The following is a 13,261-nucleotide window of genomic DNA, read 5'->3' as shown; positions in this document are numbered from 1 at the left end:
AGCTGGTTATCTCTAACCATGCATCGAGCTGCCGATAGAAGTAATTTTATATTATACAGAAGTTCGTAAAGTGTGTGAAAGCATAACAAAAATTGTACGATAGAGAATATTTATTTATAAAACAACTGGGCAAAGTGCAAGATGGCAAATGAAACCCAGTTCCTTATTTGCGGCGGGGGCGGAGGGCTCTCTTGGGCGCCTCGTCGTTGCTGGAGGCGGACTCTGCCACGGCCGGAGTGGCCTCGAAGAGAACCTTCTTGGCACGGCTGCGTGTCATCGGGGCTGTTGGGGCAACGGGTTCCGTTGACGGAGCTGGCTGCTCTGCCTCTGGTTCGAAAATTGGGGCTGGTTTCTTGGCGGCCACAGCCACCGCGGGCTCCTTTGTAGGCTCTGGCTGCTCCCCGTCGGAAATCATCCGCACTGGGGTCTTGGCACGGGCTCCGCCACGTGCTTTCTTGGCGGCCGGCTGAGCCTCTGAGTCTGAGTCAGTCCCGACTTTGGCTTTGCGTGCGTTGCCACGCGTATTCTTCCTGGCTGCTGCCCTGGGCTCCGCCTCCTCCATCTCTGCAGACTCTGCTTCGGCCACATTCTCGACCTTGCGACGGGTGCCACGTCCTTTAACAGCGGCGGTCGTTGCCACCGCTGGTAGCTCCTCTGCAAGTTCTGTGCACGTCTTCTTCACTGGAAGATCTTCCTCGTGCGGCTCCTCAGCGCCTGCCTTGCCCTTGCGTCGCCTGGACGTGGCTGGTCTGGGCGTGGTGTCCACAATCAGCTCCAGGGTCTTGACTGTCGGATTCCTCTGGCGCCGGCTGCGGGACGGGGTCGGCTTGTCATCGTCATCGTCATCGTCGGGGGGTTCTGTGTAGTTCTTCCGCGGTAGATTGCGTCTCTCACGCCTCTGCGAAGTTGTGGGGTCCGGCAGAGTCACCGGCTTGCGGTTGCACCGTGTACCCGAGCTGTCGTCGTCGGAGACTTCTTTGTAGTTTTTGCGGGGAATATTTCGTCCACTGCGCCGTCGTGGTGTCCGCTCATCCTCGATGTGGGAGGCCGAGGAGTATACCCCATAGATTCCTGTTGGCACATCTTGGTTAGTGAGCTGCGAATCGATGCCTTCTTCCTTGGCGGAGGCCTTGCGTCCTCGTCGTGCCGTTGTCTTGTTGGCTTGGGATGTCCCCTCGTCGATACTCGCCGATGGTTTCCGGACAGCTCGGGTTGGCTTTTTCTTCTCTGCCAGATCCACATCCATGCTTGGTTTGCGACCTCGTCGGGCTGGCTTCACGCTGGCTGTTGATGCTTCCTGGATCTCGGGAACAGGAGCCTCCAGGGGTGCACCCTGTGCGCTGTGACGCTTTGACTTGGGCTCCGCCTGGCCAACCTTAGCTTCTTCTACGGTCGCCTTGCGTCCGCGTCGCCGGGAACTGGTTGTCTCGACATGCTCCTCTGGTACATCCACTGTCTCGGTTGTCGGTTTGCGTCCGCGTCGACGTGTCTTTTGCTCCTCCTCGTCCAGCAGCAGGTTCTTTGGCTCTGGCTCTGGCTCTGGCTCTTGCTCGATTTCCTTAGTGATCTTCTCCAGATGTGGATCCACTGGCTCCGCCAAAGCCATGCGCTTCGTTAATGCTGGTTCTTTATCAGCTGCGTCTGCTTTCTGTCCCCGTCGCCTGGGTTTCTCGGGGACATCCAGAGCTGCCAGCTCGACATCCACGGAAGGCTTGCGTCCACGTCGCTTGGGTCTGTCTGCCTGGGCATCTGTCTGATCCTCTTTAGTGGCTGTTGGCTGGCTGGCCTGTTTAGTTTTTACACGCTCCGAGGACTTACGGGTTCGTTTTAGGGGCTTCATTGGTTCAGCCCCAGCCCCAGCTGGTTGATCTTCTTTGATAGCTAACAGAAGCCCCAGGGCTTTGGGGTTCTGTGTATCATCCTTTGCAGCCTCCTTCTCTGCAGATGGAGGTCGTCCGCGGCGCTTCGATGTCTCGGGCAGAACCTCCTTTGGGGGCTTCCTTAGCTCGGAGTCCACAGTGTGATCATCTTTGTTGGGTAGCACGATCTCCTGGGCTTTGGCCTCCTGTGGTTCATTCTTCTCCGCTGATGGAAGCCGTCCACCCCGCTTCGCTGTCTCGGGGCGAGCTTCTGTAGTTGAAGGTAGCAGGGCCCTCTTCAGTTTACTTTGCTCGGATGGCATCTCTTCCTCTTCGATGGTATTCAGAATCTCCTCCTCCTTGTTCTTGGCTTCGATGTCCTTTGCCTCCTCTGCTGATGGCTGGCGTCCACGTCGCTTGGGCTTTTCCGGATTGGATTTGGACGTCTCTGGCTCTGGGTTTGCTTCGTCTACTTCTTTGGACGGCTTTCGTCCCCGTCTCTGGACCGTGTCCATGTTGGCTTCCTTGTCCTCGAGGATCGGCTGTTTCTCGGAGATCGATTTGCGGCCCCGCCTCCTTGGTCTCTCCGAGTCGCTGGCCTCTGTTGTTTTCTCCACGGACGAGCCCTTTCTGGTTACCCTCTTGGCGGCAGGCAATACCTCCTCCCTAGCGTGCGAGTGCTCGTCCTTGCGCCCCAGTCGTGTTGCCTTCTTTGCATCCTGCTTGGCTGCCCCTTCTGCTGCCACCTCTGCCTCTTGCTTTTCCCGGTTTTCCGTTTCCGTCTCTGGTTTAACTTTCTTGAAGATTTTTTCTTCAAGCGATTGGTTTCCGTTTTCAGAATTACTTTGGAGCTGCTTCTCCGTCGCTAGCGTTTGCCTTTTGTTCTGTTCAGAATCAGTTTCCACAGGCGCCGCCTGCGTTTCGACTCTGATCGAGTCCCCCTCTGGGGCAGATTTAATTTCAGCTGGGGACTCAACGCCTTGGGCAGGAGTAGGCTCAACTGTGGCCGCCTCACTTGGTGCATCATCAGGTGTTGTGACTGGAACTTTAGTTTCCTCTGCAGTCTGCGATGTTTCTTTCTCTGGTGATGATTGAGGCAGTTCCTTTACTACCTCTACAGACTCCTCAACTGAAGGGGGATCCTCTTGCGCTTCTGATCCTGGCTTGGGGGAAGACTGGGGGACTGGGACTGGGAGAAAGAACAGAGATGGGCACTTGGTTCTGGCTCTCTCCTTATCGACGGCTAGTTGGGCTGGGGTCCGTTTATGCGGATGGAAGGGCAGACGAACTGGCTTAAGGAACTTACGACGCGCCATCAACAGAGATGGACGCTTGGGCGTGTCCACAGGTGCTGTTGCCTCCACGCTTTTGGCAGCAATCTGCTTTTTGGTCCGCTTGGCCACTTGGTGCGACGGAGCTGAAGATGGCGGCGTATCCGATTTGGTACGGTTGGGTTTGACGAGCGGCGAGGCATCTGACGATTCGTCGGCGCTGTCGGACACACTGATGGGCGTCTGCTTGAGCGTGGGACGCAGCTTTTGTGGTTTTGTCAGGTCCCGCCGGGCCTTCTTCGATGTGGATAGTGTGTCGAGCAGATCCCGACTGCAGCTGTCCTCATTCAGCTCCACCTCAGCGGGAGCACCCGAAGACGAAGGTTCTTCGACTGCAGGTGCTTTTGTGGCAGCTTCGACTGTGGGTGTTGCAGCTTGTGTCGGGAATTTTTTCTGCGGTGCGTGGCTCGAATTTGAGTCGCTCAATTCAATCACGACGTCATCCATTTGGACTTTAGAGGGGAGCACTTTGGTAGTGGTTTCCCTTCTGTTCTCATGCAGAGGCTCGGAGGAAACTGATTGAATTTCCTTGGTGGATAAAGGTGCGCTTTCATCATCTATGGAAATTGGAACATTGGGAACAGGTTCCTTAGAAGAGTCTGATTGAATCCCTGATAATACCTCTTCCCTCTCTGATGATGATTGGGAGAGTTCCTTACCTTCCCATAATGGCTCCTCAATTGGAGGTGGAGCATTGAGGAAAGGTTCCTTGCAAGGTTCTGATCGAATCTCTGCGCGTTTCCCTTCTTTTTCTGGTAATGAATGATTTACAGGCTCCTCAACTGCAGGTAGAGGGATGCTTTCCTCTGCCATGGCAATTGGGGCACTAAGGACAGGTCCCTTGGAGGATTCCAAATGAGTCTGTGATGTTTCTTTCTCTGGTGATGATTGAGGCAGTTCTTTTACTACCTCTACAGACTCCTCAACTGAAGGGGGATCCTCTTGCGCTTCTGATCCTGGCTTGGGGGAAGACTGGGAGACTGGGACTGGGAGAAAGAACAGAGATGGGCACTTGGTTCTGGCTCTCTCCTTATCGACGGCTAGTTGGGCTGGGGTCCGTTTATGCGGATGGAAGGGCAGACGAACTGGCTTAAGGAACTTACGACGCGCCATCAACAGAGATGGACGCTTGGGCGTGTCCACAGGTGCTGTTGCCTCCACGCTTTTGGCAGCAATCTGCTTTTTGGTCCGCTTGGCCACTTGGTGCGACGGAGCTGAAGATGGCGGCGTATCCGATTTGGTACGGTTGGGTTTGACGAGCTGCGAGGCATCTGACGATTCGTCGGCGCTGTCGGACACACTGATGGGCGTCTGCTTGAGCGTGGGACGCAGCTTTTGTGGTTTTGTCAGGTCCCGCCGGGCCTTCTTCGATGTGGATAGTGTGTCGAGCAGATCCCGACTGCAGCTGTCCTCATTCAGCTCCACCTCAGCGGGAGCACCCGAGGACGAAGGTTCTTCGACTGCAGGTGCTTTTGTGGCAGCTTCGACTGTGGGTGTTGCAGCTTGTGTCGGGAATTTTTTCTGCGGTGCGTGGCTCGAATTTGAGTCGCTCAATTCAATCACGACGTCATCCATTTGGACTTTAGAGGGGAGCACTTTGGTAGTGGTTTCCCTTCTGTTCTCATGCAGAGGCTCGGAGGAAACTGATTGAATTTCCTTGGTGGATAAAGGTGTGCTTTCATCATCTATGGAAATTGGGACATTGGGAACAGGTTCCTTAGAAGAGTCTGATTGAATCCCTGATAATACCTCTTCCCTCTCTGATGATGATTGGGAGAGTTCCTTACCTTCCCATAATGGCTCCTCAATTGGAGGTGGAGCATTGAGGAAAGGTTCCTTGCAAGGTTCTGATCGAATCTCTGCGCGTTTCCCTTCTTTTTCTGGTAATGAATGATTTACAGGCTCCTCAACTGCAGGTAGAGGGATGCTTTCCTCTGCCATGGCAATTGGGGCACTAAGGACAGGTCCCTTGGAGGATTCCAAATGAGTCTGTGATGTTTCTTTCTCTGGTGATGATTGAGGCAGTTCTTTTACTACCTCTACAGACTCCTCAACTGAAGGGGGATCCTCTTGCGCTTCTGATCCTGGCTTGGGGGAAGACTGGGAGACTGGGACTGGGAGAAAGAACAGAGATGGGCACTTGGTTCTGGCTCTCTCCTTATCGACGGCTAGTTGGGCTGGGGTCCGTTTATGCGGATGGAAGGGCAGACGAACTGGCTTAAGGAACTTACGACGCGCCATCAACAGAGATGGACGCTTGGGCGTGTCCACAGGTGCTGTTGCCTCCACGCTTTTGGCAGCAATCTGCTTTTTGGTCCGCTTGGCCACTTGGTGCGACGGAGCTGAAGATGGCGGCGTATCCGATTTGGTACGGTTGGGTTTGACGAGCGGCGAGGCATCTGACGATTCGTCGGCGCTGCCGGACTCAATGATGGGCGTCTGCTTGAGCGTGGGACGCAGCTTTTGTGGTTTTGTCAGGTCCCGCCGGGCCTTCTTCGATGTGGATGGTGTGTCGAGCAGTTCCCGACTGCAGCTGTCAACATTCAGCTCTGAAAGCACGCTCTTGGGCATGGAGATTGTCGGCGTGCTGCGTTTGTGGACACATGTGAAGGACTTCTCCGTCTTGACACCAGTTTCGTGGGGGCAAAAGGAGGTGATGAACACATCGGAGAGGGCGCAGAGCTTCAGCAGCTTCTTTTGACTTGCTGGTGCGGCGGCTGTGTTCTCTTTGTTTTGCGAGAAAAAATCGAGAAAATTATCTTTCTCAGTCTGAGTAGCTTTTGAAGCTGTTGCTACTGGCCCGTCGTCTGCATTTGGCGGAAAACGTTGGCCGCTTTCACCCACATACGGAAATTTAGCGCCTTCCGAAGACATTTTTTGGGATACGAGCAAGACTTAAACGAGAAGCGAATTAATAAAAATCTGGTCGACAAATGTTGCAACTACGATATCTTATCTGTCAAAAAAATCCTCGAAGTCTCTACGATATTTCTACCGATGTACCGATTGAAGTAGGGTTGAATTCGGATTGTTAAAACTTGAACAATTAACGAAAGAATGGAGCGCGCAGTTTACAACGAGGACCACAATATCTTTCCTATGGACAATCAATTATTTGCGTGGGCAAACAATCAATGCTATTTTTATGTTATTTATATTTTTGTTATGTTTAACAAGTTCGGTGGCAACCCTGTACGGTACAGATTTGGCGTGGTTCGAAAACTCTACTGAAAAAGCGCAAAATTGTTTAAGAAAACTCATAAAAAATTGTAAAAACTCGATAAAAAAACAAATAAACCGCTTGCGGTTCTTCTGTCCACTACGGCATATTAAAAAACAGCCGAAAATGAATTTTATTCGGTCAATCTGTGTGGAACGTGTTGCGGGCCGCCATCTTGTTTAGCCGGGAACATTCTCGAAGAAAACGTGACGTCAATATATTTGCTTTAAATGAAAAATCAACACTAGAAAACTCTTTTACTTAGCCCACACTTACTACTTATTACTTACTATCCGGCGAAATAGAAAGGAAAAGTACGAAAAATAAAAATAAAAGCAAGCGGACAGTAAAATGTGGACATGTTTTGTTTTTATAATGTTTTGGTGTGTCTTAAGAAAAAAGCTCATTTAATTAAATAAACAATATGTGTAAATAGCTAACGAAACACTTAAACTTTGAGCACATATGTCCATGTTTTCAAAAAGATCCTCAAATCAAAAATGTCCCACTGCCTGCTAACTTAATGGCTTGTGTTTTTCATTTTTATCGGCGGGCATTGTTAACAGAGCTTTATTCATATATTTACGTAATCCCCACATATTAGTTTGATCTTCATCAGAAAGAGCACAGGCGCAACGCAAAACACCATCAAACCTTCACGTATTTTGCGGTATTTGCTCTTGTGTTCGACTACTAATTTGAGACCTTTTTTTCGTTTCAAAAAATTTACAAAATAATTCAATAAAATTACGCTTGTAGCCAATCGTATTCTAGCCACTTCATTTATGTGACACACTTCTTTTTCTTTTGAAAATCTCGATGAAAAACTCTTAAAGCATCAACAAACTGAAGTCTGAAGACTCAAGTCTGGCACTGTACATATGTATGTACTATAAGTGTGCGATGTGTTTGTTTTCTGAGAATTTGGAAAAAGGGTTCGTCAATGGCAATGCTTGCATATGCTCGCTTATTCCCGATCAAGGTGGTCAGTGCAATGATCGAATATTACAGAGAATTACCATTGAGTGGTACTCAGGTACTCAGTGGTTTCTTGTTCAGTGGCTCACAAACAATAAGTAAATATTTCAAAAAAACTAAATAAAAACTTTCATAAAGATTTTCGAGGATAATCTTTGGATATTTATGACAAGTCTCAATGATTTTAAGCTCTATGGTACTGGTCTGCGGTCAGCGTAGTTTCTCCTTGAAGCCAGGGTATCCGTGTCCGCCAAACTATTATGGCATAATTATGGTTTCCGCTATCGCTCTTTTTTATTTTATTTTTTATTTGTTTTTGCATTGTTTTGGCTATCTCCAAGCGGCGGAATTATTGCCGGCAATTGTTTGTTGGCAATTTCATAATTTGCCAATCATTATTTATGGACGCTGCATTATCCTGGTTGATCCTTTTGCGGAAATTAAAAACTTTTCACTCTCCCCTGCCCCACATACTCGTATTATTTATATTATTTATTTGGATACTGCCATTGCGGTCTGTCCAGTGTCCAGACAGGTGGCCATAAATATGTTTAATGAATCGCACAACACCGAAAACCGAAACTGTTGACAGGAATCTGGCATGTTTCCATTACCCTGCCCAACCAATTTCCATTCGTTTTTTTTTTTGCTCTCCACAGGAGAAAAAAGGAAAGCGAAACAAAAACTGCATTCTTTTGCACGCTAAACTAAATCCTTCTACCCACACACCTTTCTGAGAGGGAGAGTGGAACAAGTTGCGATACAGTGTCAGCGGTGGGCGGTGCAATTAAATTTATTAAAGTCCAATCAATAATTCAGGACAAGCTCTGACCGCAGCTCAACTGCAACTTTCGCATGGCAAATACAGCAAAAAAAAAAACTAACCAATACTAAAGAGTCGTATAGTGGGGCTGTGGCTAACAGAATTTTCGAAGGGGAAATGCAATTGGTTAGGGCCAAAAAAGGCTGTAAATTGAAACCTTAAGCGGAATTCATGCAGAACTCAATTTGGAATCTAATTTGAATTTTCGGATGGTGTAATCTAGCTAAAAAAAAAATATGCATACCCATGTACATATATGCTCTCATATACATACATACACATGTACGGGTATATTTACATACAAAATGCTGAATGCCAAAGCTTTACATGAAAGCTTATCAGCATTCAATAATAAATAAAATTAGTCAAACGAACTAAGCCCCGTATTAGAGAGGATTATCGTGAATCGAATAAATTAATAATTAAATAATTCACCTTTCGTTCAAAGGCAACTTACCCAATCGATTTACAGTTCTACCAATATTATATAAGTTTCATAATCCACTGCCCAAAAATTATCGAGACATTTCTTTCAGAACTGCTAATAGTCCTTAGTTTCAGTAAATTTAAAGAGGACTTCATTGCTCCTTCCGTGTACTGTGCATATGTATGCAGTCGTATAGGTAATCCCATGTTGTCTCTCCTTTTCTCTTACAAAATTTGGTGAAAACTTTCAGTAGATTGCCTCATTCTAGCGTTGGCTCTCTCTCGTTTTTGAGAATTAACACTCAGATAACGTGTTAAGGCTTAATTGAATTTCATTCTCCATCTCTGTTTCTATTTGCCTCTCTCCCTTTCACTCCAATGGGCACAGTGATGTGATGGATGGATGAAAAAGGGAGTGAAGTGGAAACCTGGCAAACAAGTTGGCAGCTTGGCCTGGTTAAATGGCCTGCCAACATATGACCATTAATTGCCAACGACTACTGACCACTGACCCAGCTCCCTTTAGCTCTCTGTCTCTCCCATAGTACCACACCTATCAGTCTCTCTCTCTCTCTTTCTACACAGTATATCTAAGATACTTTCATCTGGTGGCATTGGATTGATTGAGTTGGCAGGCCAGACGGCGCAAACAATATTTTATGGAGACAACGAGAGACGGAGAGCAAATATGGAGACACAAAATGAGCGAAAGAGAGTTAATCAGCCCAACTCTCTCTTTCCCACTCTCTTTGATTCTCTAGAGACTGACTGCATTGTTGGAGTTAAAAATTCTTCAATTTTTTCTGTCGCAGTTCATAAAATTGATGCGGCAAGGTCCTTGCTTTTGGGTCATAGCATCACTGGGCTTAGGAGGAAGGTAGAAAGGCGGTGAGGTGGAGCCGAACTTGACCTAGTTGGTGGGCGTGGCCTGGTGTCCAATTCAATGCAGCCATAAAAATAGTAAAGGGCCAGTTTGAATTATTCAACGGCGGTCCAACCAATTCAATTTGAAAATTTTTTTCTACTTTTTTTGTTTTCTCCGGGGGCTACTGTCAGAGTTTCCGCCCTAATTGAGGGTCACGGTAAAACTAAAAGAGAGTAATAATCAACCAAATTATGGAAAACGACAGGAAAATGCACGAAATAGTCTTCATGCTCATATTTATTTATTTATTATTTTCAGCCAATTCTCTGTGGAGTTTTTTGCAGTGCTTCCACACTGCACACTGCTCTCCCCAGGGTTAAACAATGATAGAAAGCATTAAAGAGGCCCAGCAGAGTGTTTAGCTGCGTATTCATAAGAAAACTGTGGATATTAATCCAAGGCTCTAATTTGCACCTTTTCCCTCAGTCATAATTTTCACGCGCCAAAATGTTATGCAAAGCGAAAAAAACTAATCGAAGAACGACTAAAAATAAACATGGCTATCGGGGGTTAATGAATTCGAAATTTGCGTGGAGAATTTGGAAGGGGAAGTGACGATATGGTCTCACTCTGTCAGACAAGGAACACTTAATCAAAGAGGAAACTCTTGAGCAACGTTCTGGAGAACGTTGGAGTAAGTAGCTTAACCGGGGATTATTTTTGGATAAATAAATAATGATTTTATTATTATTATTATAAAGTGCTAGCAATTAATTAAAATTATGAGCTGACCAGCGTTTTGAGCTATGGCGACGTGAGCCTGCAGCTCGGGTTGTACATATTAATAATGATATATAAACATAATGAAGCAAATTTGATGTGCAGAACAATTTCGATTTAGTAGAATAATATCATTGTAGAATCTTATTTCGTTCCAATTTGATTTCAATAAATAAATTGATTGGTCAAATCTAATCAGATTAAGTGAAAATAAAGCATAAGCACTGTTGCATCCGATAACAATCAGCGCTTGCGCTTAACAGCACATTTGGTTTCGTTTCATTTCATTTCAGAGAGGAAGCACCGCATCTTATTTTTCAACGGAGAAAAACTACAACATTTGGCTGATTGTTGGTTTTATTTTGTTTATTTCATTTTGAAATCTATAAAAATTGTTGTATTCGGTTCATTAAAATTCATTTACTTGCAGCACAATGGCGGAAATATGCAGAGTTTGCATGGCGAATTCCGAGACACTCAATCAGATGTTCGATGAGACAGATTTGAACACGTGCCTTGCCGAACTGATGGCTGATTGTACCGGGTACGGTGATGATTCGCTACCAGAACATATATGTGCGCGTTGCCTTGATGAGGCATTGAGTGGCTTCAGCCTGCAGGAAAACGGCGTGCAGAGCCCTGCAATTATTTTTCCAGAGATGGAGAAGGATCTAGAAGAATACCTCTCTGTTAATCAGGAAATTTCAGGCGAGGAGGAAATACATGAAGCTGTTGAGAGTGTGGTCCCTCGCTTTAAATGTGCTCTGTGCGACAAAAGTTATTCGCGGAAGTCAAGTCTCCAATTTCACATGCGCAAGCACATAGGTGATCCGCCCTTCAAATGTCCCGAATGTCCAAGTTGTTTCGCAAAGCAAAGCAAACTTGATGCACACAGCCGCATTCACACAGCTGATCGGCCCTTCAAGTGCGCCGACTGTCCAAATGCGTACCTGAACCAACACAGTCTCGATATACACAAGCGCTCGCACAGAGTTGGCCAGCCCCACCATATATGCAGCTTCTGCTCGAAACCCTTCCCAAACAAATTCAGATTGAATGTGCACACCCGTTCGCACACAGGGGATCGACCCAACAAGTGCCCCGACTGTCCAAAGTCGTTTATACGCAAATACGAACTGAAGGTACACAGCCGTGTGCACACTGGAGAGCGACCATATAAGTGCCCCATATGTTTCAAGGCGTTTACACAATCGACTATCCTGAATAAGCACATGAGTATTCACTCTAATGATCGACCTTTCCAGTGCTCTCGCTGCACAAAATCATTTAAGCTCAAATCTTATCTGGATAAACACGCACGTATTCACACAGCAAACGACCCTTGAAGTGTTCAGAATGGAAACCATTTATTTCTTCGACGCACCAATATTCTACACGCCACCTAAAGAAGTACCTTGCGATTCTAGACATGGACGACACAGTATACACAATAAATTTATAAAATACAAATTAATTAAATGCTTTATGTTGGTTCCTATTACTTTCATCTGTCGTATTTGATCTCCTGACTCCAAATGTTTGGATGGAATGGCACGTGGGCCATCTATAAAGGCTTATAATATAGCCGTAGGGACTTGTGTGCCAAAGGATACAGATCGATGGTTATGGCCAGCATATTCAGCAGAATTCTGTTCTTTATAGAATTATTTGTACGTATTTGTTAGCTCTCATCGCTCCATTTGTTCTCCACTCCATCTGGCTCCATGTACCCACTCTCGCATACTCGCTCGACCATCAAGTAGGAAATCAAATCGAAACCCATTGGCCTGGCAATAATTGCACTTGCCTTTCTGCCTTTGGGGGATCGTAGTTTTAATTTGTTGGCCCCATTTGGCCAACACCGCAGCACTTGCCTTGCCTTCCCATGGAGCCAATCGCCTGCACTGGCTGTGCCGTTTATTGGGAGTACCTTTCACCCTTCCCCCTGCTTCATCCCATAAGTTACCATTAACCCATTGGGTCTTTGTGGGAAACTTTTCTGCGTTTTTTTTCGCCCATATAATTGACCCAGTCAATTAATAAATGCTTTCGCTTTGACCCAACTCTGATTCCTTGTGGTGCTACCTTCCTCTCTCTGTTTCTCTCATTGTTTCCACGCTTGGCTGAGTTTGCTGCAGTTGCAAATAAAGAAAGACAGAGAAAAAGAAAGAAAGAAAGAGAGAGAGAGAAAAGAAGCAGGAGAAGGAGCAGGACCAAGTGGAATATCTTTATTACAACATAATTAAAAGTAAATTTTTATTTTAATTTACTTTCATTCTACCTTCCCCTCCTGCCACACCTCTGCTCCTTTTACTCATAAAGTAATGCCAACAAAAAGGGGTGGAGCTGCGACGAAGGCGGAGGATATCGAGGCAGATGAACGCAAATGAAGGGGGTATTAAGGACGTCTGAAGAGGTCAACCTGCTTTGCGGCATCCGTGTCCTGAGGTGTTGCAAAGTCAGTCACACCCTCGACCGAACATTGTGAGATAAATAGGAGAAGCAACTTACACTAATTAAAGCCCCAAGCGAAATAAAGATTTAAGTTGTAAATTATACTACACTTCTCTCACAATCAAAATCGAACAGATTTATGAATATAGAGAAGGAAACTAATAAAAACGAGTCATTATGTGGGTCCTTTACAATACCCGGTACTCACTAAGTATACACATACATATGTAAGTTTGGCATTGATGCAACCTCCCAGTGGACCACAAGACGATAGTAAAAATCCATGAGCGATTACTGAAGCCTCGCTCAATGTCCGCAAGCGGACTCAAATAAGAGCATTTAGCGGACAAAAACCGTGGGATGTTTAAGTCTCTCAAAATGATCGCAAACGGACTTAAAAATTAGTGAGAAATTGACAAGAAAATAAAACAATGGATTAAATAGCTAGCTACTGGTAAAGTCTCGCTAAATGTTCGCAGCGGATTCAGAAAAGAGCATTTATTGTGCCAAAACCAAGCGTCGACT

General features: G+C 46.4%; 3 protein-coding genes across 5 annotated transcripts in view; 1 reads left to right on the top strand and 2 right to left on the bottom strand.

Moving 5' to 3' along the window:
- Positions 1-13,261, bottom strand: part of LOC111068680 — a 91,540-nt gene that overhangs the window by 57,222 nt on the left and 21,057 nt on the right. The window lies entirely within an intron of this gene.
- On the bottom strand, positions 96-3,718 carry LOC111068679 (microtubule-associated protein futsch-like). The gene is made up of 2 exons (XM_041595456.1): positions 1,985-3,718; positions 96-1,930 (listed from the first exon to the last, which is right to left on the bottom strand). Exons 1-2 carry the CDS (start codon positions 3,635-3,637, stop codon positions 164-166), a joined length of 3,420 nt encoding a protein of 1,139 aa, XP_041451390.1. The 5' UTR covers positions 3,638-3,718; the 3' UTR covers positions 96-163.
- On the top strand, positions 6,413-11,754 carry LOC111068681 (zinc finger protein 239-like). 3 transcript variants are annotated; one of them, XM_022358340.2, is made up of 3 exons: positions 6,413-6,724; positions 10,576-10,632; positions 10,713-11,754. In XM_022358340.2, exon 3 carries the CDS (start codon positions 10,717-10,719, stop codon positions 11,626-11,628), a length of 912 nt encoding a protein of 303 aa, XP_022214032.2. In that variant the 5' UTR covers positions 6,413-6,724; positions 10,576-10,632; positions 10,713-10,716; the 3' UTR covers positions 11,629-11,754. The 3 variants fall into 3 exon arrangements, 2 of the variants coding, with proteins under 2 accessions (XP_022214032.2, XP_022214033.2); XR_002607204.2 differs by lacking the exons at positions 6,413-6,724; positions 10,576-10,632; positions 10,713-11,754 and adding exons at positions 10,135-10,196; positions 10,264-10,387; XM_022358341.2 differs by lacking the exons at positions 6,413-6,724; positions 10,576-10,632 and adding an exon at positions 10,165-10,196.

The sequence above is a fragment of the Drosophila obscura genome, unplaced genomic scaffold (assembly GCF_018151105.1).
Source record: "Drosophila obscura isolate BZ-5 IFL unplaced genomic scaffold, ASM1815110v1 contig_73, whole genome shotgun sequence".
Taxonomy (NCBI): domain Eukaryota; kingdom Metazoa; phylum Arthropoda; class Insecta; order Diptera; family Drosophilidae; genus Drosophila; species Drosophila obscura.
The sequence above is the reverse complement of the archived record's forward strand: the minus strand, read 5'-3'. Positions and strand labels throughout refer to the sequence as shown.